We start from the raw sequence: 25,590 nt of genomic DNA, 5'->3' as shown, positions 1-25,590 counted from the left end.
TGCATGTTACAGCCTTTTTTGATACCATAGTGTATGCTTAAATAATCACTACAATAAATGAAGACTTTCCAAAATGGATAGACAACTCAAGTTACTTTTTATCCTGCTTTCTGACTTGGGTGGCTCATTTTAATCTCAAAATCACTTATATTTGTAAAGCCTTGGAGGAAAAAAAAGGAGCTTATCTCTTTATCCTGAGTACTTTTAAAGTATAGCTGTGATTTCAGGGCACTGAAGCGCTGATACTGGTTGTAACTGAACTAGGTTTGGAATTGTTGTGAATATGTGAAGGTCTATTTGGGCTTTTTGTGTCTGCACACTAATGGGGCAGCTTCTTAAAACAATGCTCCACTGGGCTTGAGTGCATGAGATGGGGACGGCAGGCTGAGATGGTGAATCAAAATGGGGAGTAGGAGCAGTAGAAATGCTGAAAACGGGTTTTTCTCCTGCAGTTGGTGCTCAGTGAAGGGGGTTGATAAAGGTGCAGCTAACCAACTAACCTGCAGCTCGTGGGGTGTGGCCTGTAGGATGTATTGTCAATGTCTCTTTGTACGATTGACTCCTGCGCTTGAGGGGAGATTGTTGCAAGTGCTAATTGCTATTAGAGTGCATCTTGGGGGGGGGTTGTCTCACTCCTTCCTCAACAACAGTGCTCAGCTTGAGCTGCGGTTACCTCTCCATCCCAAACTGTTCCCTAAATAATACCACTCTTGCCTCGTAGTGTCAGAAAGGGGTTTTGGGTTAGACTTCTTTGAGTTTGGGGTTTGTAGTGTTGCTGAGCAAGGACTGATGTTTCACTTCCAGGAATGTCCTCTCCATTTCAGAAAAGGTGTAACTTAGGTGCAGAAATATATATATATATAAGACTAATCAAAAACGAAACTCGACCCGGTTTGGCTTGCTTTATCCCGTTAGCAAACCTACCCCAGTGCTCACACCCGCTGCCGGCTGGCTCCGGGCGCAGGGACCCGCTGCCCGCAGCGTGCCGCTGTTGCCCTCCTCATCTGCCACTCACTCCGGGCCCCGCCCCTCGCCGCACCTGATTGGCTGTGCTGCCGATGCCCCGCCCCTCTCGTGCCAGTGCCTTTTAAACGCGCCGGAGGCCGCCTCCAGCTCTCAGCGCTGCCCACCCACGCCTCCGTTGCGCAAAATCGCGCTTCCCATTGGCTGGGAGGGGTGTCCATCACGGCTCGTGACGCGCTGCGCGCCGTGACGTCACCCGCCACCCAGGAAGCTCCGCCTATTTATTCTCAACTCGGCTCTTGAGGGGAAAAACAATTTCAAGATGGCGGCGGCGCGGATAACAATGGGGAGCCGGGGCTTCGGGCCGGACCGTGCCTGAGCGCGGCGGCAGCGGGGTAGCGCGGCGGGCTCGGGTCGGGCCCTGCGGCGGGTGGGGAGCAGCCGCCGGGGCAGCGCTGAGGGAGAGGTGTGGGGGGGGGGGGAAGCGAAGCGGCACCGGCCGCGGGGGAGAAGGAGGAAGTGGGGCGGGAGGGAGCGGAGCGGGCACCGCGCCGGGCCGGGAGGGGAGGAACCGGGGCGGGGGCGAGCCCGGCGGGCAGCCCGGGGAAGGCCCGCGGCAGGGGGAGGAGCGGGGGAGCCCGGGGAAGGCCCGACGTGGGGAGCCCCCGCCATGGCGGGGTCCGGTGCGAAGAGCCGGTGAACGGCGGCGGCCGCCCCCATCGGTCTCCGGTCCATGGTGCTGCCCCCCTGCCCCATGGCGGAGTTCGTGGTACCGCGGCACAGCGCGGTGATGGAGCGGCTCCGCCGGCGCATCGAGCTCTGCCGGCGGCACCACAGCGCCTGCGAGTCCCGCTACCAGGCCGTGTCCCCGGAGCGCCTGGAGCTGGAGCGCCAGCAAACCTTCGCCCTGCACCAGCGCTGCCTGCAGGCCAAGGCCAAGCGGGCCGGCAAGCACAGGCAGCCGCCCCCGGCGCCACCGCCGCCCGCGCCACCTCCGCCGGCCGCCGCCGTCGCGGGAAGCGCCGACAGGACGGGAGCCAACGGCCTGGACGGTGAGGCAGCGAGCGGCGAGCAGCACGGCCGCAGCAGCACGTTGATCGCGGTAAGGCGCCGGGCCGTGCTCGTCCTCGTCCTCGTTCCCGTTCCCGGTCGGGGGCCGGGGTGGTTGCACCCGGCTGGCACAGTGACCTCCGGAGCTGGCACCGGCTGGAGGAGGGAGATGGAGCTCTCGGGGTTGGTGCGATGGTTGCGGAGGGAGGGCTGAGGCTGGTGTTGCTCTGTGGAGTGAGTGCTCTGTCTGCTCGGTTACAACTTCGCAGCTGATAAGGGCTGGTTGATTCCTTCTCTTGTCACCTTTGCGCTTTGGAGGAGAATGTAAAAACTGCTGCCTGCTGTGGTAGGAGTAGGGGATAGCATTCCGTGGTGGTTACGGTCCTCCAACCGGCTGTGCTGTGAATGTTTCTGGCCGTCTAAAACGTCCCTGCAGAAACTGTCGGAGGAGCCTTAATACTGTGGTGGCTTTGGATGTTTTCTTCCTTATGTCTTTTAATTTGGGCGGTCAGGGTTTGGTGGAATCACTTGATAAGGGTGTGCTTGCTACTGAGGGGGAACTTTTAAGACAACGTGTCTATTAATTCTGGTACATCTTGGAAAGAATTTCAGTGGAAAGACAGCTGCTTATTTGCCACTTGCTCTCGTGGGTGTGAACGCTGTGGGAATCCCACTCCACCCATCAAAAACTGGCTTAGCTCAAAATCTTACTGTTTCTCTGGCTTCTCTAGCATTTCTGGTTGTCGGGATATATTCATACAGCCGTTTGTATATCAAGATAGCTATTGCTTAACTTTTCCTGAGCCCTCTAAATATACTGCTGTGTACTAACGTGTCATGTAATGTAGGTTAGTAGGATAACCTTTACAGGCCGCCTGTCTTAATACCTTTCTTAAACCCAGTTATTTCTAAGTGGTGGCCTGTGTGCAAATGATACAGTACTGTTCTGAGTGTCTTTAAAAGGGGATACTGAATTGACCTGAGCCATTTCCTGGTCAGTGTATAGCTTAAATCTTGTAGGATGGTCTGTGTGTTTGATCAGGTTAGGAAGGAAGGAGGATGTGATTCTCTGCTCTCCTGAACCTCAGTGAGTTAAGTTTACAGCTTACTCTGTACTTGGGTATGACTGGACATGATGTGAAATACTGAAACATGGGCGCGTTGATGTAACTTTAAGTAGCACTTGGCAGCATGTGTGCAGCTTATAGTATCTGCAAAATGAACTGAAAATGTTATTCAGCTGAATTGTTGCTGTTCTTATTAACACACATAGGAGAATCTGGGACCTGCTGACTTTCTGAAGACTGACATACTTATGACACAGTTAGAGCACTTCAGATGGTTCTTAAGGAAGGGTACTTGAGGAAGAGAGAGAGCCGTGTGATTCTGTAAAACTTCCTGGGTAGCTGTTGTTTAGTAGACTGATCTTGAATGTAAACTTGTGTCAGAATTGACTCAAAATTGTATTTTACTATCTAAAGACTTGGTGGGGTTTCATTTATTTCTGGTCTGGCCTCTAAGGCTTTCTGCATGCTGGGCTCTATCTGTTAACAGTGCTTATTTTTGTTACACACAGAGCTCTTTAGCCTATCAAATCCAGTTGCTTAAACTGCTACCACACGTCTTCATATTGATCTCCTAAAAGAAAGATGTCTTAAATTCATTGGTGGTGTTTCTTTTGAATTGCCTTGGATGTGGATTTGATCTCTTTAGCATCCATTATAATGAGGACTCAGCAGCAGTGAGGTTCTGAAATCCACTGCACATCTGGGGAAGCCCTACTTGTACAGGAAGCTGCTGCCAGTGGCCAATTTACACAACAGAAGAGGGGTTTAGTGTATGAATGACTCTTCCTAGTGCTGGCCTGCTGTTTCCTTCCCAGGATACATGACTGTAAGCTTAATTGCAGCTGCTGATTCATCACGTCGGTACTGGGGTATAAAGTTGGTTTGCTTAGTAATTCAAGTTTTAAAAACCCAAACCCATCAACAACAACAACAAACTTCTGCTGCTAATTTCATTCCTTTGGCATAAAATACCAACCTAGAGAGCTGTATTTACCTCTAGCAATCATGTAGCGGTTATCAAGACCAAGCATGTGCTTTCTACAGGAAAGACAGGGGCTTGGTTTACAATATTCAGTAAAGTTTGGATGGACACCAAAATTACCTGGTTTTAAATATCCTGGATACGTTCCTTTCAAAAGAATGCTGCTATATTAGTGAAACATGCATTGTATCAGTTATCATTGCTGTTACTGTCCAGAGTTTTCCATGGAGCTGCATATGAATCTTCTCTTGGAAACTGGTACTTTGCATTGAAGGTTAATGAAGTATTTATTTTGATCCTTGAAAGAGATGACAGCTCGTATGAAGGTAAAGCATCTGTGATCTAGCATCAGAGGGCTCATAGTAGAAGGGTATGAGGCTGCACTGCCACAAGCATGGACAGTGTGTGTATTCCCAGATGCTGTACATCAGAGCATTTGTAACATGCAGAATAGCCATGGGGAGCAGGATGGCGCTGCCACTTCCGCCTTCATGTCTTCTGTGATTTTTCATGTGGTCAGAATCAGATATTTTTTCTTCAATTAGTCTTTTATCTGTTTAGATTCTGAAGCTGAATGGATCTTGCTTATAAGCACAAGTAAGGGGTAGACTCCTTCTTTGTTTTCTTGCTAAGCAGCTCTAAAATTTGAGCCATAGAAACCAAGATAATACAGTATTGACACAGGAATACTTTGGATGACTTGTGCAGCCCATGGGCCTGTCCTTCATTTGAGAACAGAGATGAAAAACTTCTTAAATTTCAAAACCATTATTTAATGGGAAATTCAAATGTTAAAATCTACTTCATTTCTGTTGTTTAAGACTGCATTATTAAGACTGTGTTCAAAGTAGAAGATACTTAATGTTTGGATGATGTATTGTCTGTTGTGGTAATCTTGCATTTTTGAGAAACAGGGAAGTTGGGAAGAGAGAGGACCTGTCCCTTAGAACACTTTTTCCTCTTTGCCAAGTTCTGATTTGAGAAAGTTCATTCTAATAATGCTGTTTAAATTCTCAGCAGTAAAAGGTTGGCTTCCTTCTGTTTCTCTGACAGACTGTAACATAGTGTATCACTGAGCTGAAGAGAGTGTTCTATTGACATGTGAATAAGGAGAATGGCAAGATCTGGATTTTCATCTCCACTCCTTGTTTTATGATGTGGTCTCTTGGAAGGAGACCTGCTGCCTGTCTGGTTGTTTCCCCACCTGGGAGCAGTTTTGCGCATGGCTTGCTTGGTCTGGGGCTGCCACAAACCCACGAACACTGTTTCTGGAATGGGCAGAGGAGGTCTAGTTGGTGGCCTGTCTTGGGAATGGTTGCAATAAAGCTGAAGAGCAGACCAGCATTTGTAAGCCCTTTACTATAAGGGTGCTGAGGAGCTGGCACAGGTTGCCCAGAGAAGCTGTGGCTGCCCCATCCTTGGGCAGTGTTCAAGGCCAGGTTGGACAGGGCTTGGAGCAAGCTGGTTTAGAGGAAGGTGTCCCTGCCCGTGGCAGGGGATTAGAAATGGGTGAGCTTTAAGGTCCCTTCCAAACCAACCCAGTCTGGGATTCTATTTGGAAGCAATGGTATTTTTTACATTAATGAAAGGTAAGTTCTAATTTAAGCAAAAGCACCAAGTAAAAGAAGTTTAAAAAGAAGTTTCAGTATGAGGACAGCAGTGTGATGGTTCTTGGTCAAAAAGACCTAAAGTGATAAATTAAAGGGAATAGATTGCCTGGGTTGTACTGACAAGCATGAATAGCATTCCCCTGACGAAGTTGAGGCTGGAACACTAACAATTCAGAAGATCTTGGTTCTGTGTAAGCTGTGGTGTAGGGGTGTTAAGTTGTGAAATTATGTTTTACCACAAAAATAGCAAATTATTTCCATGTTATTTATACATAACTCTAGTGCAGTGTAGTCTTGCCACCATTGTTTGTTTTTGCTGACAAGTCTGATAGTTTGTTGCCCAACAACTCAGACAGGTTTTTCTTTGTCTCCTTTTAATTCTGTGTGAGGTATTGTTGTATGTTTGAAACATTTCCCTTACTAGATGAGTTAGATATGCAGAGATGCTTCCTAAATTGTAAGGAGGTGGGAGTAACTGATGTGCTGCTGCTGGTGAAGTTCAAGTGAGGTGGTAGAGCCGGCACTGCAGCTGAAGGCACAGCAGTGTTTTTTGATTCAGCAGAACAATTCCTGTAGCAGAAGCTGCCCCTTGTGACTAATGCAGGCTCGGGATATTTATAGACCTGCATATCCACAGCCCTTCTTCACTCCAGCAGGCAGTCACCCAAATACAAAAGTCTTCTGGAATTAAAGTAAAAGTCAGAATTAAAATTAGTCCAGCAGTTTGGTTCTGACAACACAGTGGAATGCAGGAACACATTGGGTAATAAAACACTTGTCTTGCAGGGGGAGTGCGGCTTTGGAAGCTGTGGGCACATGCACAGTAAAGGGGGAGTTTGCACTGTCGGAGTCAAGATGTTGTTTTCTTTCTATACACTACAATTTCTCACGCTTGCATTGTTGTTCCAGCTTAAGAGGTTGTGAACTTTGTTGTCTCTGTCCTTAGGCAGGAAAGGACAATCTGTGTCTATAGTGGACCTACTGTAAGCTCTGGTTCATGGGAGCTTACCTGTGTTGCAGTGCTACCACTTCCATGACAGAAAGCCAGATAAGATATGTTTTGGTTTTCCCTTCTAGGTGAGAATGCTGCTATGCAGCTAGGAGACACATTGGAACAGATTGTTATTCTGTTTCTAGAATAATACAGCGTTTCTTCTTTGAGAATGACCAGCATTATATTTCTCTAGTCGGTATTTCATGACAAATCCTTGTAGACATAATTCTGAGACTGAAATGGAAAGCTTCTTCCAAGTGAAATGCAAAAAATCAAAGCTCTGTTGAGTCCTGTAAGAATATTTTAATCTCTGCAATAGATGCTTCAAATAAAACTAAAGAAGACCATTATATGGAGCCTGAAAGGTGCAGTATAAGAACCAGATTTTGAAAAAGTTGTGTTTCTGCCATGTCCACTAAGTATTTTTTTAAGGAAAAAAAGAAACTTTTATACAGTTTCCATTTTTATTCATATATATTATAGAATCCCAGGCTGTTTTGGGTTGGAAGGGACCTTAAAGCTCATCTCATCCCAACCCCCCTGCCGTGGGCAGGGACACTTTCCAGTAGACCAGGTTGCTTCAAAGTTCAGTCCAACCCGGCCTTGAACAATTCACTGTGTTCAGTTACAGGACTCCAAGTATAACAAATCACTGAGGTTTTACAAAAGAAGTTTAGTTGACTGTCCTCAGCTGAAAAATTCTGCATTGTGAAGCTCTTGCTTCCAAGCGAACAACGTGAACTAAACTTTTGTGCTTGTTGAGTTCTAACCCATTGAAATGTCATTGGTTTCAGATCGTTATCTAAAACTAGTTTCAGGTATTGAGTGTTTCACACTGATGTTTTGATTCCTTGAAAAATCAGCAGCAACAAAACACAGAACAACTTTGTGCACGGTTTTGATTGGTGCTTCATGCCCCTTTCCCACCAAGATGAAGTTTTAAAGCTTTTCCAGTTTCTTCATGTTGGGCTTCCATGGTAGTTTGCGGACAGCTTTTGGAAGCTGTCATTCCTCTGCTGTTAGACCTCAGTGTGGCTGAGCACCACAGTGGTAAAGCTGATGGGTTTAAGATAGCGATTGAATACAGCTTATCAAAACTATCTGTGTGCTGTCCATTTCCTGATGGAAGCCTTGTCATTTGACTGGGCATGTATTCATCTTCAGTGCTGTGGTCCTGTGTCCTAGCCAAGGAAAGTGTATATATAAGTGTATGTGCTGTGAATTAAGTGGTCAGAGGCTGACGGTGTTGGACACCTCTTTTGTTGTGATGGTTACACTGGGGATTTATCACTTTGTGTTCCTCACGTGAGCAGCCCGCAGTTATGGCCTGACTTACGTGTGCTCCTGCCCAGTAAGTGTGTTCATTACCATGCTGAGGACTGTCTATTTGCTCACATGAATAAAATGCAACTCTGATGATGTGGTCTGGAGGAGGTGCAGCCTGTGGCCCTTCAGTGGCTCCTTGAGAAACTGTCCTGTTTCAGGCCAGAGGACTGAGGCTTGCTTACATCCCTTTCTTTGCACTGCTCCTATATTGGTTTAAACACATTGGATAAATGTTTCTGGGGTGGTACTTTTAGGCAATGCTAAATAGCAAAGATCTTGGAGGTTCATCTGTTTTTGTGAAGTTGTGACAATGGAAGGGATTGGCTCGTGTTACAAATCCAATGGATTGATTCTGCTAAGGAAACTGTGGACAGTACGCCAGTGGGCCACTGTGCCTCATGGAATGATAGTGGACAGTAAAATTCAAAGGATTTTCCAGTGAGTAGCAGGCTGTGCTTTACTTTGTCGGTGGTTCTGCTTTCTTGTTTTCTCCTTGCATTTTGGCAGAAGAGAACAGGTTTTTCTTGCCTTGAGAACTCTGTTGGAGCAGCTTGATATGTAGATAGCTACAGTCTCACTTGTGTCTCGCATGCCTCTTGTTTTTTTTCCCCCAAAACCAGATTATTTGGATAGACACAAATCGGGGAAGAACTGAATTTAGTATTTCTTTTTCTGTTAGGAAATTGAGAGCTGAGATACTGTGTAAGAAAGGTACTTCACAAGAGAAGGTTGCATTATTGCTTTTGACTCTTCAATGTGAAAAGAGAACTAGGATGCAAGTGCAATTGGTGAATAGCTTCTGAAACTCAGAAGTGCAGTGTCCTGGTTATGAACTGGGCTCAATCTTTTCTGATATGGGTAGAGGATAAGCAGATTTTCTTCCTTCCTACATGTCTGTTGGTTGTTGTGTAAGGTAGGGTGTCTTTCAAATAATCTTAGATTTACCTGAGGAGAGGCATGGCTGGAGGCAGTCACCCCCAAATTTTACTTCATAGAGACTTTATTTATTTTTTCTTTAATCTCCTTTTTTTTGACAAAGGAATATAGTTTTAGGTGAAAGGAGGACTTTCTGTAGGGCAGCTGAAGTGAAGATGTCACCAAGAATCAGGTATCTGCGTGTTGTGACTGTTAAAACCCATTTAGATATCAAAGTCCCTGTGTGTTTTTGTTGACAGGAGGAGGCTGTGATGGATATTAGGGGGTTTATATTTTTCCAGACTACAGTAAGTACAGCTTATAAGTTTGGATGATTTAATCTTGGACTAGGTAGCTGCATATGTTACAAACGGTGCAGTACAGCAGCAAAGACCTTAGGACACATAAGCTTGTGAGCATTTGTCGAGCACAACCCAGGTGGGTTGTGCACCCTATGAAGAGCTGTGTGCACTTATAACTATAATGCTACCAAAGTCCTAGCTGCCTTGTTTGTATGAATTACAGTTACAGCAGTGACCCCAGTGGCCATATATTCTGTTTTAATACAGAAATTTGCTTCAACTATGAGAATATATTTGGTGACCAGAATGAAGTTGTTATTTGTATGTCAGTTTTCAGGATTTATGTTTCTCCCTAATGATTTAGAATTAAGGAGGATCCATTCCCAAATGTTGAGTGATTGACTCATATGACCTTGGGCAAGTTACTCATCCACCTTGAGCTTTGGTTTTCCCGGTTGGAGTATTAAGTAAACACCGAGAAACTTGCTGAAAGACAAATGTTGTGATTGAGTTGAGGCTTCCTTGCTTTCTCTTGTTTTGCCTCCTTACAAAAAGTAAATTTCCATTACTTTTTCAAGTCAGTATTTGAAAAATTCCCTCTAAATCTGCTCCTCCAAGCTGTGGAGCTAATGTTCAAATTGAGAGAATTCAAGTTCCAGCCTCCTCCCCAGACGTACACCTCACCTCGTCCTACTAGGTCTGCTGCTGCTATTTCCGTGAACCACCTAGAAGATCAGGTCTCCTGGGAAGCTGCAGTCTACCCCTCAGATAAAAATAAGATGTTGCTGCTACCTATGCAAGCATTGAACAAATAATGGTGGGTTTTTTCTGAAGATCAGCTGACTGTAGACTGTTTAAAAAAGAAAAGATCACAGCAATTAACATGAACCAGTCCCTCTGTCCTGAAATCAGAGAATGCTGTTGCCCAGGCAAGTGCTGTGAAATTCTGATTTACGCGGGCTCTACATACAACCTCTTGCTTGAGTGCTGAGGTCTTGAGGTTTCCCCTGTTTTTTCTTGGATGGGACAGTTTTCCCCAGGGGTTAGTGGACTATGTTGTGGAGACTGCAAGTAATATTAACATAAGCATACTTGTCTTGAGGTTTGTTTAATGAGCTGCTTTTCTTCCATCTGAGAGAGCTGTTGTTCAGTGAACCACGCTTCAGATGGGTGACTTTTTGTGAGGATTCTCCTCCTGTGTCATGCTGAGATGTTCAAAGGCACCTTGTACAGGTCAGGGGAGCTGATGGGAGCTTTCCGTCTTTACGTGCCCTACTCTGTTGGAGCAGTGTCTCTGCCCTACAGGTTTGTCTGTGTTGGTGTAGCGTTCCAGCACAAACAAAGAGCAGCTTTTCTTACAGAATGCACCTGAGGGGAGGAAAAGTTTATAGTGATCTTTGATGTGTGCATGAATTCTGTTTTCAGATGTTTTTGAGGTCAATGGAAAGAACTTCGTATTTGAGAGAATGCTGCCAGGAAAGAGAAGTTGAAAAAAGACTCTTAAAGCTCTGGTTACAAAACTGTTGCTGTACCCCCTGGTTGCTTCTAGGTGGCACTGCAAGAAAAAGAATATGTGCATTCACCAGCCCTGAGAAGCCAACTGTTGAGCTGGCTGGGGCTCTGGTGGTCATAGTACAGAGAGGAGCAGCTGACACATACTCTAGGAGAAAGGAGGGAAGGAATAAACTAATTCAGATGTGATAGAATTGACTGAACTTTGAAGTGCATTTTACGTCAGTGTGGAACATTGACCACTTAGTTACAAACTGGGTTTGCTTTAGTGCCATAAGTGTCATTGTGTACAAAAATTATGTATGAAGTTCTATAAATTGTAATTACAAGGGAAGTGGTTCTCTTTCTCGCTAAATATTTCAATGCTTTATAAAGGTGTCTTACAGAACAGTTATACAGTTATTTATGCTCATCTAAAATTTGAATCTTAACATTCTTCAGTATTTTCTTAGTTTTGAATAGGAAAAATCTTTATGTATTCCAGTTCACAGCCATTTCTCAACTTGTTGTTGTCAAAGTATATGTCGGCTTTTGGAAGGGGTGGGCTCTGTCTGATATAGTGTATGTTTTTCAAAGTTTGTCTTAAGAGGTGAGAGTAAGGAAGTCATCTCATGTGATGACTTGTAAAACAAATCTTATCAAAGTAAAAATTAGAACTTTTTTTCTAACCTTTTTTTCCTAAAATGTTTTATTCAGGGCTAGACAATGTTCTGGTAAGAAATAATAATCCTGATCTATGAAATGTAAAACCTGATAACTAAACCCTTCCTTTCTTTTTCAGCAGCTCCATGAGACTGTGAAAAGAAAGCTCGATAGTGCTGCTTCCCCTCAGAATGGAGACCAGCAGAATGGCTATGGTGATGTATTTTCTGTGTCCAAGAAACTACGTCGTGATGATGGCCTTGGTGGAGTGGGTGGTTCTTCCAATGGAATGCCCCCTGTGTCTCCACTCCATCATCTTGACAAGAAATCTGGTGGTGGAGACACCTTGCAACTTAACGGAAAGCATCCCATGGGGTTAGATGGCATCAGCAAGAAGTGTCTTCCAGATTCCAGCCTACAGATGAACGGAGGTGGTGATGCTGATGACTCATTTCCTCTGAGTCTGAACAAAGAGCTGAAGCAGGAGCCTGTAGATGATCTTCCATGTATGATTGCTGGGGCAGGAGGGTCTATATCTCAGAATAATTTGATGCCTGATCTTAATCTTAACGAGCAAGAATGGAAGGAACTTATTGAGGAGCTTAATAGATCAGTCCCCGATGAAGACATGAAGGATCTCTTTAATGAAGATTTTGAAGAAAAAAAAGATGCAGATTCTTCAAATTCAGCTGCACAGACTCCATTGCCACAAGATATTAACATAAAGACTGAGTTTTCCCCAGCACCCTTTGAACAAGAACAGATGGGATCTCCCCAGGTTCGATCCACTTCTTCAGGTCCAGCATTTATTGGTGCTGCTTCTGTACCTGTAAGTGCCGCTTCTCCGGCAGTTGGTAGTTCTCAGGCTATGTTTCAGCCTTCCAGTCAGTCAATGACTGAAAATCCTAATCAACCCATGATGCAGGCATCAAACCACTCTCAGAACGTCCAGAGGCCTCTCCCCAATGTGTTGTTACCTGGGAAGGGTGCAGGAAGTGCCAAAGAAATGTCTTCTGCTCATCAACTTCAGCAGATTGCTGCCAAGCAGAAGAGAGACCAGATGCTGCAGAACCAGCAACAAGCTTCACAAGTCCACCAAACAAATCAGATGTCCACATGGCAACAGTCTGGGCCTTCCCATAGTCCACTGCCTGTCCCATATACCATGGAAAATCCCACCAGCCCATCAGTTTTCCAGCCTGACTTCAACAATCAGAAACTCATGATGCCTAATATGGGAAATAAAAGCTCACCTAGAGCTGGAGGCAATTACCATGTGAACATTTTGGGTCATCAGCAAAACAGCTTGAACCAGAACGCTGTGAATAGTCAAGGCTCTATGCTAGACTATGGGAACACCAAACCTCTTTCACATTACAAAGCAGAATGTGAACAGGGGGTGACAGTACCTGGTCAGAACAAGACACCGATGTTGGCATACATACAACAGCGCCAGCAGCCACCTCTGTCTCATGTGAGTGATGACCAAAATGGGATGATCCTGTTGAAACCCAAGCCTGGAAACATTGCCTACAGACTGCCGCACAGTCAGGTGAATGTTCTGGGTTTTGTTACCTTTGTTTAGGAGCAGATTTAAGGTCTTGCAAGAGCATGTTGGATAGGTAAGGCTGGAGTACAGATTACTTGGTATTGTTTCGAAACAGTTGCCACATGATTTAAAACAAGAAAATTACAATATACAATAAGCTGAGACAAGAATCAAGAACTGTGTTTCACACTGGGGACAGTTTTTAATAGTTCTAGGTCATGTGGTAATGTGTGATTTCAAGCTTAATATACTTTGTGGGTGACAAATTATGTCACACTTCATAGAAGCTTCTACTTACAAAGATAAATAGATGCTTTGTAAACTTTTGCCTAAAATAACTCTCATAAGACTGTGGTGTTAAGCAGTGTTCTCAAAGAAGCTTTGATTTCTTTACCTTGGTTTTAGTCCCTACTTGTGTCAGAGTTTGCTTACTATAAAAAGACACGCCTTCAGTTGCTGCTTTTTTGAAGAGAGATGGAAGTGGGGCTGCATTCGTGATTTCTTGGGTGTTCCTTGGGGCTTTTCAAATCTAAGGATTTGTTACTGGTTAAGTCTTTGGGGATTGGGGAAGCACAGAGCAGGAGAGGAATATGCCTTTAAAAATGAATGATAGAAATATTTGCTTGAAGCAATATGCTTCAGGTTTTCCTGTAAAGGAAAATCACAGATGGTGCTTTCTATAGAACTGTTACTACAGGTGTGTAGCAGGTGAAAAATAATGAAGTGAATGGAAGTACAGAGTTGGGATTCTGTGACATGTGCCTACAATGCACATACTAGAGGGCTTGTTGAGAAAAAAGTCTTTGTTATAAGGATTAAAGCTTCTCTATCAAAAGCTGTTGGAGATCCAGCTCTAGTTATACATCCCCTCAGCAAAACAAAAACCGTCTGAAGAAGATCTGATTAGCCTGTGATAAAGACCACACTGATGGACAAATAACAATCTGAGATCAGTGTGTGCTTCATAAGGCACTAAAAGATTAATCTCTTCAAAAGCTTCAGCAGTAACAATCTAGAAACGTTTTGATGGAAGAAGGGGAAGGGTAGAGGTGATTGTCACATCTCTCCCTCGCTGAAAACCATGAGGGTCACCCTGCAACTACACTGCCCCGCTTGTACTGAATTAACAGAAATACTGATGAATTCTTCTGGAGAGTTCCTCCAAAACCTGAATGTAGAATGACTTAGCACAGCATTACCTCTGTTTGGCTCATGATTTCTAATGAAACTGCAGCCAACCCATTAGCTTGAAAGTAGCATTTGTGTAATTGGAGATGAAGCTGAACTGTGCTTAAAAAGCAGAAAAATTGTCATATTTCAGATGGATTTGATGGTACAAAGAGGACGGTATCAGATCTTGGATTATAATTGGTCCATGTTTTTTTTGCTTATCCTAAGTTCCAATCTGCAGAAAAGCAGACTTATGAAAAATTAATAACAGATTTATCTGTAGAAGTATTTTTCTCTGTGGAATATGGTGATGGTTGGATGCTATTAAAATACATTAAGGCTCATTTTGATCTGTGATAGCCTTCTTCCCCTTCACCTGCAAATAGTAAATACCAAAAAAATCAGCTTTAGGAGGGGAGGCACAGACAGTTGCTGACTTAAATATTGACAGAAGAGGCAGGATTTAAATAAATGTTGTGTATAATGCAGATTTAAAATGTAGTGTTTGAAAAGCTGCTATCAAAATAAACTGAAGCTGGTGTGCTTTGTAACGGGTGCTGTTTCCTGGCTAAGCAGAAGCACACAGAGCTATGGTCACCTGTTTGAGCTGGACTTTGGGAAGTACTTTGAGACCGAAGTTAAAGCCTCTATTCCTAAATATTGTGGAGCTTCTGAACTTAACTCTGAACCATCATTTCTGTGTCTGGCATGTTAAAGGTGGGGTTTCAGCTGTCTTTAGTTAGCTGAAGTGGAAATTGTATCACATTTTGCCTTTTCTAGTAGATGCTTCACAGGTGAAGAAGCTGTTGCATAAAGATGGGAAAATATAGGGAACTGATCTAATTTTTTATCAAATAGTGTAAAAGTACAAATAAGCAATAATGGGCAATTTCTGTTTTTCTGAGGTGTGTTACGATTCCCCTCCCTGTGTAGACTTTATTTACAAGGTCTTTCTTCCATATCATGGTGACCACAAATCATGGTTACCACCATGATAGTGCCTTTCCTCACCTGTGTAACTATATAGTTACTAAATTCAGTTCTGGATGGCTCACCTCTTTCTGTAGCTCATGTCACTTTTTTTTATGTTCTGCAGGATCAAAACCCTTCTCCTAATGTTCCTCGTGCTCCTGTTTCTGTCCCGGGCACTGGTGTGGGTGCCCAGGCTCCCAACGTCTCCATGGCAGGTAACCACAGCAACCCACCTTATCTCAGCAATCAGCAGCAAGCAGCAGTGATGAAGCAGCACCGACTGCTGATGGACCAGCAGAAGCAGAGAGAGCAGCAACAAAAGCACTTGCTCATGGAGCAACAGAAGCAGCAATTCCTAATGGAGCAGAGACAGCAACATCTTCTGGCTGAGCAGGTGAGGGGTGCAGCAGTCTGTTTTCCTTTGCATTGATTTGCTTTGGTGGATGAAGCAGCATTTGAAATTTTGTTGGACACTTATCATGTTACAAAATAGGGGATGTAAACTGCAGGGCACTTTGGTATCTTAAGTATAATTGCTATTTTATGTGTCTGTAATAACCCAAATACGTAGCACTTGCTTGCAAAGACTTACTTTTGCTGTTGTTGCAAGGCACTGTGGTAAATGATAAGAATAAAATAGGTAGAATTGAGTATTGTGGAAATACAAGACAGTACATGGAGAGAATGTATCATGCCAGTAATGGTGTAATTTGTGAAAGAAGAAAGGCAAATGGAATCAGAGCAAAAATAAAACATACAGTTGAGATACTGTTGATGTGTTCTGTAGAGCTTTAAAAGTGGAAGTGATGAGCAACAGATTCTGCAAGCTCATTGTGCCTTCTGCCTGTTTTCCCTATGAGATCCACAGCAGTTCATGCTTCAGATTTGAAAACATCTTTGACTTGTTTATTTGAGGAAAATAATTGGACATCTGCATCCAACTTGTATCTTACCCTGCCAAAAGAATTCAGCACTGCTGTCCATCAGACTGCAGAAAGCTGCTTTAGCCTCTCTCAGGGCAACAGGCTGCTTGTGTGAACATTTCTAAGCTTTAAACATTTTGCAAGTCTTTCAGTTGGGAATTAGCCCAAAGGGCCTTGTTCCTGTCATCAGTGCTTTTCTGCACTTTCAAAAGTCCATGCAGGCATGTTCCAGGCACTGGCACTGTACATACAGAGAAATGTCTGGTGTGGGAGAAGGGGAAAATGAATTTTCAAAGAAGGTTTGAGACCCAGGGAGAACCTTACCATTTGTTGCATCAGTGGAGCTGTGCCAAGTCCAAGCAAATGGCTTTTTTGATCACCTGGAGACTTCTCTTAAAATTGAGGAGTAGATTGAAGTGATAAAAACACCCCTTAAGTTCTGGAGCCAGTGTAGATAATAATGTGGTTAGCAGTGTCTTAAAGAAAATTGTGTGAATGTTGGTAAAGGTACGTGTTTGATATTTGGGTAAAAACAATTTGGCTAAGGGAATATCACAGTGGAAATACACTATCAAAAGACTGAAGGACAAAAAATGCCCAGAGCTTCAGTAAAAGAATATTTTCTAGATGAGTTCTGTGATCTAGGAACTTATATAAATAAATGTAATACTTAATACTTTTTAGTAAATAATTCAGGTTTTCATGACTTGTAGTTTTTTACATTTGTTTGTTACTCTCTCAAAATGTTAACAAGTAGGTACTCTTTGAAAAAAGGCAGGGAGAAAGGAAATATGGGGTATTGGCATCCTGCTTGTACTTTTGCTCCACTGGTTACTGGTGGTTTAGAGCTCCTAAAGCTGTGTCCCAGTAGATTTTCTTAGCGATGTAATGGGCCCAGCGGCCATCAGATCTCTGAACAGTGGAGTAGTATAGTCACAGGGGTGTAAGTAGCCTATCTCAAACACAGTGTTCAAATATGTATATATATAAAATTTTCCAACCTATTTTGCTTCTGCTTTACCCAGCACGTCGTTGTAGTAAGTATCAGTGTTACGAAAATATTTTGTTCCTGTCCTAGTTGTGGTAACTCTTGACTTCTACAACTTGCATCTTTGGGTAGTGATAGCGGGACTCTGATCCAAATAAGGAGCAGCTTTGCTTTAGAGCTGAGCAGACTTTAACTGAATTTGCCACATTTCTTGGCCTTTTGCTGCCCAGTCAGGCTAGATCTTGATAGCATTCTAATTTGGTACTTATTTCTTTGGATACACATGATACTGGATGTAGTTTTACAAAAGATCCTTGAATCATTTGGTGTCTATTTTGCAGGAGAATTACAACCTCAGGTAGTTTCAGTGGCATTCCCTGCCACTCTAAAGCTGTCTTTGCATTTGGCATCCTGCATTTTTTTTAGCATTTTTACTATTTTTCCTTTGTTTTGGTTTTTTTTTTTTCCTGAGCCAGGTTCTGCAGCTCTTGGTTTTCTCAGAGCTGTGGCATCTCTTGGCTTCTGTGGTCAGCCTCTTTCAGGTTTGACTGGTCCTGCAGGCAGCAGGTCCTTTCTGTCAAGCAGCCTCCCTCTTCATTCCTCTGCATGTCTCAACAGCTTCTTAGCTGTAGACGTTTCAGAAGGATGGTAGTGATGTCTATCTGCCTGTTTGTTACGTTGCACTCATCTCTTCTTTAAAGGCTTATTGCTTGTGTCTTTACACCAGTGCTCTTGGAAGGGGCTTTCTGTCCCCTTCTGTGCTCTGTGTAGTTTTTCAGATAGATAGTTGTCCATTGTAACCCTCCTTAGTTATCTCTGAATTTCAGTCTGGTTGAAGATAGCTGTGGAAGAAGAGCCAGAAATACTTTGCCTGTTACGTTTTGTATTGTAAAAGCAGCTTGTGGCTGCTTACACTGTCAAGATTTCTGAGTGTACCATTAGTGGATGTACAGGCACTCTTGATGTTCCCCTCAAGGCTTTAAGTTTCATTTTCCCCAGAAATTTCCTAACAGAAAATTAGCTTGGTTTATTTCACAAATGGTTTTAGCATCAAGTAGGTACAGGTTGAATGTGCTTTTAAAGAGGCAGGGTTATTTTGAGCCATTAGTAGGGTTTCTTTCAATTGTTGGGTGCATTAAGAAAATGGTTTTCAACAATGATTGCAAAACTTGTATCGCTTCTGTTATAAACTCAGTGCTGCAGCTTTCCATAATCTTCTAGAAAAACCTGTGCTATAGAAGAATTTAGGCTTGTATTTCCTTTCATTGTTTGAAAATAAGGGCTAGAAAATAGTTAAATGTTTAGGTTTTACTTTTCTAATGATATTTTTAACTTCTGTTTGATTTCTAAAGAGAGGTCTAAAATAAATTGATCTGGGGTAAAGGGCTAAAAAGGATGTGTAAATTTCTTTTATACACACTCTTCAGCTCTTTTTGTACCTGTTAGTGGCTTTAGAGTATTGCTAAAAATGCCTGTTGATTGTTACTGGTTAAATGATTTTTTTGATCTTAGGTTTTTCTGTGTTTTAAAGGCTTCAGACATGCATTGTGATAACTCCTGTAATACATGCTGTTGTCTGAGTTCCTAATCTTGTCACTCATCAGATGAAGCTGACTGTGTTTCAGCCTTGAGAACCAAGGTTTGAAGTGACTCTAAGTCACTTACAGAAGCCCCTTCAAGTACCAGCTCCACATGGAAGCATGCACATAGCTTGTTTTCATCCAAGGTAGTTACCCTTGGAAAAACCTTGACTTGTTTTCTAATTGTCTTGCACTGGACCTTTCTTAGGAAAAGCAGCGGCAGCAGCAGGAGCAGCAGCTGCAGCGGCATCTGACTCGACCACCTCCTCAATATCAGGATCAGCCACAGAACCCGTACCAGCAACCGGTTGGACAGTTCACAGGTGAGTAAACATGGCAATGGAAATAATAGCATTAGAAATGTCAGGAGTAAAAACCAGGGTGTCTTCAGATTCCCTGGGTTGGATAGCTTTTAATTAATTTATTACAACACCTTCCCACGTCACTGTGGGATTCTGTTGCAAAGTAACAGCTTCCCCTGTCTCAGATGTCTGGGACAACTTAAGCTTCTGATTCTTAACATCGCTTTGGAAGTGGGTAGAATTCTTAAGTACCTTCATTGTTCTGAAAGCCTTTTTATACCAGTATTTGCTTTTTGAGGTTGTAAATTCTTCTGACTTCCATATATTAGGATTCTTTCTTTTTTTTTTCCTGAAACTTGTATCTGTCGCAGGCCCTCATTAAAGAAAAATAAGGGACGTATTATTTCTCTCATCTTCTAGGATGAATTTAACATTGTCTAATATTTTTAGCCCTTTAGAAGGGAATGCAACTTGAATTCTCTTCATTACAAGTTAGCATCCTGCATATTTTTTGTAGGAGAAGCAGCTTGGTATGTCTTCAGTGTTAACGCTGATAAATAAAATACTGTGTAACGCTTAAGCTGGAGTAGCTTCATAAATGTAGAGAACAGTAAAAACTCATCTCCTTACCTGAAAAGTCCTTACTAACAGGACACCAAGAAGCCACTTGTCTCTTTTCATAAACCTAGAGTACAAAAAAGTACTCATTCCCTACATTTTGTTTCCTTACTCTCTCTGTTCCCACAGAAATAAATAGCGAAGGAAAAAGATGCAAACAGAAACATGATACCCTCTTTCTGGCAGAGTTCTGACTATCCAGTGTCTATGCAGAGCTATGACTGGGTTTTGTTACTTAGCTGAAACAACTTGATACCAATACAAAAGGCTCGTGTGTTAAGCACAGTCATCAGTAGCATCCTTCAGATATTGCATGGAAACGTTTTGTTTCTCCTGCTATTTTTCTACAGAAATGCAGTAGAAATAGAGTATGTTTTGCTATAATGAATGTCAGCATTATCAAATCTATTTTTCCCTTGTTCTGATGATGATAACTGGTTTTTTTCTTCTTAAATCCTACCTCTTCACTGGAGCTTTCTAGTAAGGCTCTTCTCCCACCCATCCAACCCCCTCATAACATTGGTGTTTTTATAGTATGCTTGGTTGACACTTCAATAGAATTTGAATTGTATTTTAATATATTTGAATAATTACATCTGGATAAAATAATAATGATGGAGAGGCAGTATTCCTCAGCTATCTTTAAATATGAAAAATACCTGCTGCTTTTTGGTTTGAAAGTAGAGAAAATACTGGTGTAAGTAAATTTCCCTTGGTTGACTGTAAGAAGTGTATGGAGAGATTACACACATTACACTTCACAGTGCTTCTCTGTTCTTTTTTTGCTTTAAGTAGGGGGTTGTTTATAGGGAGAAATGTTTTTACTTCTTTATGAGAACAAAGAACTTTTTTTGCCTGTTTTTGTTTTTTTTTTTGCTGAGAAGACTTATTTTTGCATATCATCTTGCTTGGTTATCAGCAGTGCTATTAACATAGCAAATATTTCATTGTGGAAATCCAAATGATACTTTACCAAAAATTTCTGATAGTTATATGAAGTAAAATATATGTCTGGAGTTGGGAAAACACAGGAGTGGAAACTCTACAGTTGTACAATAAGAGATAAACAGTGTGTGCATCGAGTAACTGACAATGTGTGTGCAGTAAGTGGTAGTTTTTAGCAGCCTAGCATGCACTTCAAAGTCTGTGTGTTCCTTTGTTCACAAAGAAGTATCAGAGTCCTGCCTTTAAAGTCTAATTTTTTTTTTTTTTTAATTGATGATGCTGAACTCTTAGAAGTGGTATTCAGATTTTTTAGGACATAGGCGTATCTGTGTTTGTGATCAAGGTGGAGGTGCTAACTGGAGCAATAGTTGACACTCTTTAATTAAAGTACTGCTGTCTGTGTATTGGTTGCATTGATTGGCTTATATAAATGTAGCTGTACCTCTGTTCTGGATTACGGTGTCCACAAGCTTGGTTGAACCGAAGTATTTAATGTACAAAATATTACTTTGTATTTCAGGGTCATCTTCAGCCATGCCTGGGGTCAGTAATTTGGGACAGTCCAGCTCCAGTAGTCCGCGGATGTTTCCTCAGACCCAGAACATGATTCAGATGGGACCTGGACACAGTTCTGTTCCTCCACTCCAGTCGGGCTCCAGTCAGCAGGATCGGGGCGTGACTCAGTATACCAATATGCAAAACATTCAGCGAGGGGGATTATACAACTTGGCTTCTGGTATGACACAGATGGTTCCCCAGCATGCAGCTCAAAGTGCCAACGGACAGCCACCGATGCAGAGACAAGGCAGCTTGGGCCAGGGTGCTGCTGTTCCTGCTGGGTATGGGCAAAATACCTTAGCAAACTCAAGTATTTCTCAGCAGCACAATAAAGGTGCTCTGAATCCAACCTTATCTAAGCCACAGATGGCAAGAGTGCCAGCGGCTATGGGGGCTCAAAATCCATCTTGGCAGCACCAAGGTATCCCTAATATTAACAACCAGACACAAGCAAACAGTGGCTTAGGACCGTTTACTACCAACTCCTCTTTCCACATGCAGCAAACTCATCTAAAGATGGCCAACCAACAGTTTGCCCAAGGAATGCCTCAGGTAAGCCTAAGCACCAGCAGACCGATGACCTCTATGAATGCTGCCGTCTCTGGGCAGATGTTGTCATCATCCTTAGGTGCGCAGCAGCGGACAAACCCACCTACTCAACAGCAGGTACCCTCACAGCAAGTCTTGCCTGGCATCAACCAGACTGTTCCAGATCTGAATGCTTTCAACCAGAATCCAAATCAGCAAATGCCCAACAGAGGTAATCTGCACTGTAGTCAAGGGTACCCTGTGAGGACAACCAGTCAAGAGCTGCCTTTTGCCTACAGTGGTCAGTCGGGCAATAACGGACTTCAGAACTTAACTGGTGACACAGATCTGATAGACTCATTGCTGAAAAACAGGACTTCAGAGGAGTGGATGAATGATCTGGATGAGTTGTTAGGGACTCATTAAAATGGGGCTGAGGGTGGGGGTTCTACTTTTTTTTAATTATTTTGTGAAATATAAACAACACTTGGACCAAAAAACCTGTGGCATTGAGGAGACTTGCAGGCATTAGAGGTGAATGGTTGGGAAAGGGACTGGAGCTGCTTCTCAATGAGTGTTGATAGGTGGTGATGGTGCACCAAGCAGGTCCGCAGGAGTTGTTCGCTTTGTCTTGGTGTCTCTAAGGAGTCGCACACTTGAACAGGTCAAAAAATCCTGTGTGTGTCCTCGCCAGCCTTTCAGAAATCTCACTTGCAGTGTTCTAAAATGAATTTTTTTTAATTATTTAAAAATAAAAACAAAATTCCACAAGAAATAGTGCAGAAAGAAAGCAAATAGTTGCACAAATTGTGTTTAGGACTTAGTCTCCTGCAGCTAGTACTTGCAATAATTATTTGTTCATAGCTTGACATGCTATTGTAGTACTGTCCATCAAACTTCCGACTTTTTATCTGAGAAGAGGCTGTATGCACCTGAGTATGCTTGCAAAATGTTTTGAGTTGTTTCTTTTCCCCATTGCTGAAGCATGTGTCTGTAATCTCAATAAGCAAGTGATATTTCACAGTAAATATTGCTAGATGCTGGTAATAGATGAAAGAAAGTATTAAAACCTGGCCAGTTAGTCTAGGTAGTCATCTTAATAGATTGTAGTCTTTTAAGCTGCAGTTTGCACTCTGTTGTAGAGAGGCACAGTTCTTGGCTTATACCTTGCTGTGTTTAAAGGGGGGAATTTCTTATGGGAGAACTTTTAAACTATAGTAGGTTTAACATGAATTGTAAAGCCATTACTTTGCACCTGTTTCTTCATAACTTATTTCCAAAGGTAGTTGTATTTAAATGAAGGCTTTGCTTCATGACAGCTCATCTAGTTTTCTTTGTTGTAAAAAGTAAAACTAACTTTTGAGATCAGTTCATTCCCCAAGTGGTTAGCAATGAGCACAAGACTTTGTCACTTCAGGACAAAAATGAGGAAAAAAGGAATTTGGCTGAGAGGTGGGAAGTCCTTATCAGCAATAATAGCACAGGCAGCCTGGGAGGATACTTGTATAAGGGTTGCTCCAATATGGAAGTCTCCCCCTTTAAATACCTTTTTGGTTTTTTAATGACTGGGTTATGAGTTTGATAATCTTTCTATAGACTGGTGGATTTACTTCTTTAATATCCCTTGAAGCTGGTTCTTCAGCTCAGGCTGAGGAGACCTCTTATCTATAAGTTGGGGTCAGTCCCAGAAAGGACAGAAACCACAGTGGGAACAGTCAGTGTTCCAAAGTCCTTACTTTCTACCAAAAAAATCCCTTATCCACCAACAAACCACCTTGCCTTAACCTTTATTTTAAAATGCAAATAAAGTTGAAAGCTTTTGTTTTAAATGCACAAATACCTCTTCCCTTTCAAAATCCACTCATTTAAGCTTTCTAACCAAACCCAGCATTGTGATTTAAAAGCAATTTCCTTCCACACAGACTGGCTTCTTCAGGAGTTTTCTGCACTGCAGAGATGTGTGAGGGTTTTTTCCAGAGTGGGTGAAGGGAAGTGAAAGATAACATTGATTTCAAAGAAGGAAAATATTTTACTGTATCTGCAGCTCCTTTTGAGACAATTTGCACTTTTAAAAACTGCTTTTTTAACACTAATACTTTAACCCTTTCCAAATATGCATGGAACATGGTTTGTCCAGCACACTTACCTAGTGTGGATGAATTACGCTCTGTTGAACAGATTTGATGTTGTATCATGTTGAACTGTGGGTGAAAGATGTGCATTGATCAGTGGGTCCCACCGTTGAATAGTGGATAAAACTTCACTGAAGCAGACTTAATCCCTCGTAGAGCTTTTGATAACGTAAAGATTGTCTTTGGATGGGAAGACGAAGGTGTTAGTTGATGACACTTCTGGTATTTTCTAGAATAAGTAGTTGAGATGCAAATAACTGATGCTAACTTTTCTTATACTGGCAATGTAAGAAAAGAGCTAGTGAGTTTGGTTTACTGTCTCAGTTAAACCAAAACCTGGTCCAAGGTAAGTGTCATTAGAAGAATATAGATATAAACTAGCAATGGCAGGGGAAGGAGCGTTTGCTGTATTTCTATTTCTAAGGGTTAACTTTGCACCAGTGTGCCTTCCCTTCCTGTTGGGGGTGCTTGGGACCTCAGAATTTCAGGTGACATCCTTCAGTGTCACTATTTTTTTTTCTCCCCCTTACAAACACTTGAGAGAAATTACAGGGTAGTAGGATTCAGCTCTTCTTTCTTCCCTGTTTAGGTTGTGGTGAAATCTGCTACGTTTTCCAGTAGATTTTGCACACAGGCTTTGTTCTGAGTAAGTCAAAATACAATCTATCCAGTTGTGATTTTCTTAATTGGAGTTAAAGAGCATCTGCTGTTTGCATTATTACTACCAAAAAAAGCAATCCAGCTAAATGTCCAGGAAAATGCAGGTGTGTTCTTTCCTCCACTGTTTCTGGAAGCTAAGGTGGATATTGCCCTGCTTGACCACCGGGTTTGTTCAGGAAGGTATCTAGGTTCAATGACAGGGCCTTTTCATGGTACTGTTGAAGTAAAATTAAGTGTAATTCTAGGCAAACTGGCTTATAATGCCCATTGGTCTTCATATGTGAACAGGATCCAAACAGCATTTAACCTGCTAGGAAAAGCAGCCATCCCTTCTGGTTTTGGTCCGTGTCCACATAATGCAGTCAGACCGTTGGAAAGACGGTGTCACTGTAACAAAGTGGAAACAGTTCAATGGAAATGAACATACGGTTTAGATGTACATAGGTGCATAGGTAGGGCTGGGCTTTGCCTTTGTGCCCTTGAACATGCAGCTGTCTATATATGCACTTGGGCTTTCCATTTGCTGCAGCTTCAGAGCAATAAAACGTATCTCCCCTGAACTGTACCTAGCCAGCCGCCCATGGCTTTATTTATGAACTGCGGTTTTGGCTGGGTAGGAAAGGTGAGAGTGTCACTGTGCAACATCCACTGCCTTCCAAAAACCACAATTCAATTGAAAAGGGTGCTCAAAATTTTGTTATACACATTTCCTTTGTGTAAATAAATGTTTACAATTTTATATTAAAGATTTGAATAAGAGTTAGATCTTCTGACTGTATATTTTTTACTTTTTATAGATTTTAAAACTATAATTCTTTATATATGTGTTTGGGGGGTATTATGGTAAGTTTTATGCTTGTAAATGGAGAACAGTTGAATTTGATGCTAACCTTTATGAATTTTTGTCATTGAAATGTATAAAGAGTCCATTAATCCCCTTATTCTTTTACTACAATTACTGGTGCACACCAAAAAGAAATCCTTCACTTCTGTTTTATCATTATAAAATAAATATTTTGCTAGTGTATTAAACATACATGGTGTGACTTTATACATTTGTGTGAGCTGGGCAGAGTTCAGCGTTGCTGCTCCTGGTGGGATGGTTACCTTCATCCTAACACAGAGTTTTGGTCCGCCTGTTCTGCTGTGTCTTATCAGTTCTTACGGTGTCAGAAAGTCCGTTTAAACAGGCCACAACTGGATAATGAGGCCTTGGAAAACTTCAGTTTGAAAGCAAGGCTTGATGCTACACCCACTGCTTCTGGACTCTTGGGATTTTCGTGCAGCTGCAGGCCTTAAGCT

At 42.5% G+C, this 25,590-nt stretch overlaps 1 protein-coding gene across 3 annotated transcripts; it reads left to right on the top strand.

Moving 5' to 3' along the window:
- Window positions 1-1,549: 1,549 nt before the first annotated feature.
- On the top strand, window positions 1,550-25,324 carry MAML1 (mastermind like transcriptional coactivator 1). Of its 3 annotated transcripts, none has more exons than XM_065690619.1 (5): window positions 1,550-2,065; window positions 11,506-12,915; window positions 15,179-15,448; window positions 18,754-18,868; window positions 20,931-25,324. In XM_065690619.1, the coding sequence occupies exons 1-5, from the start codon at window positions 1,697-1,699 to the stop codon at window positions 21,920-21,922; spliced, it is 3,156 nt and encodes a 1,051-aa protein (XP_065546691.1). In that variant the 5' UTR covers window positions 1,550-1,696; the 3' UTR covers window positions 21,923-25,324. The 3 variants fall into 3 exon arrangements, with proteins under 3 accessions (XP_065546691.1, XP_065546692.1, XP_065546690.1); XM_065690620.1 differs by having other exon boundaries at window positions 11,503-12,837; XM_065690618.1 differs by having other exon boundaries at window positions 11,503-12,915.
- Window positions 25,325-25,590: the final 266 nt, after the last annotated feature.

This window comes from Lathamus discolor, chromosome 10 (genome assembly GCF_037157495.1).
Source record: "Lathamus discolor isolate bLatDis1 chromosome 10, bLatDis1.hap1, whole genome shotgun sequence".
NCBI lineage: Eukaryota > Metazoa > Chordata > Aves > Psittaciformes > Psittacidae > Lathamus > Lathamus discolor.
This window is presented reverse-complemented; position numbering and strand designations above follow the sequence as displayed.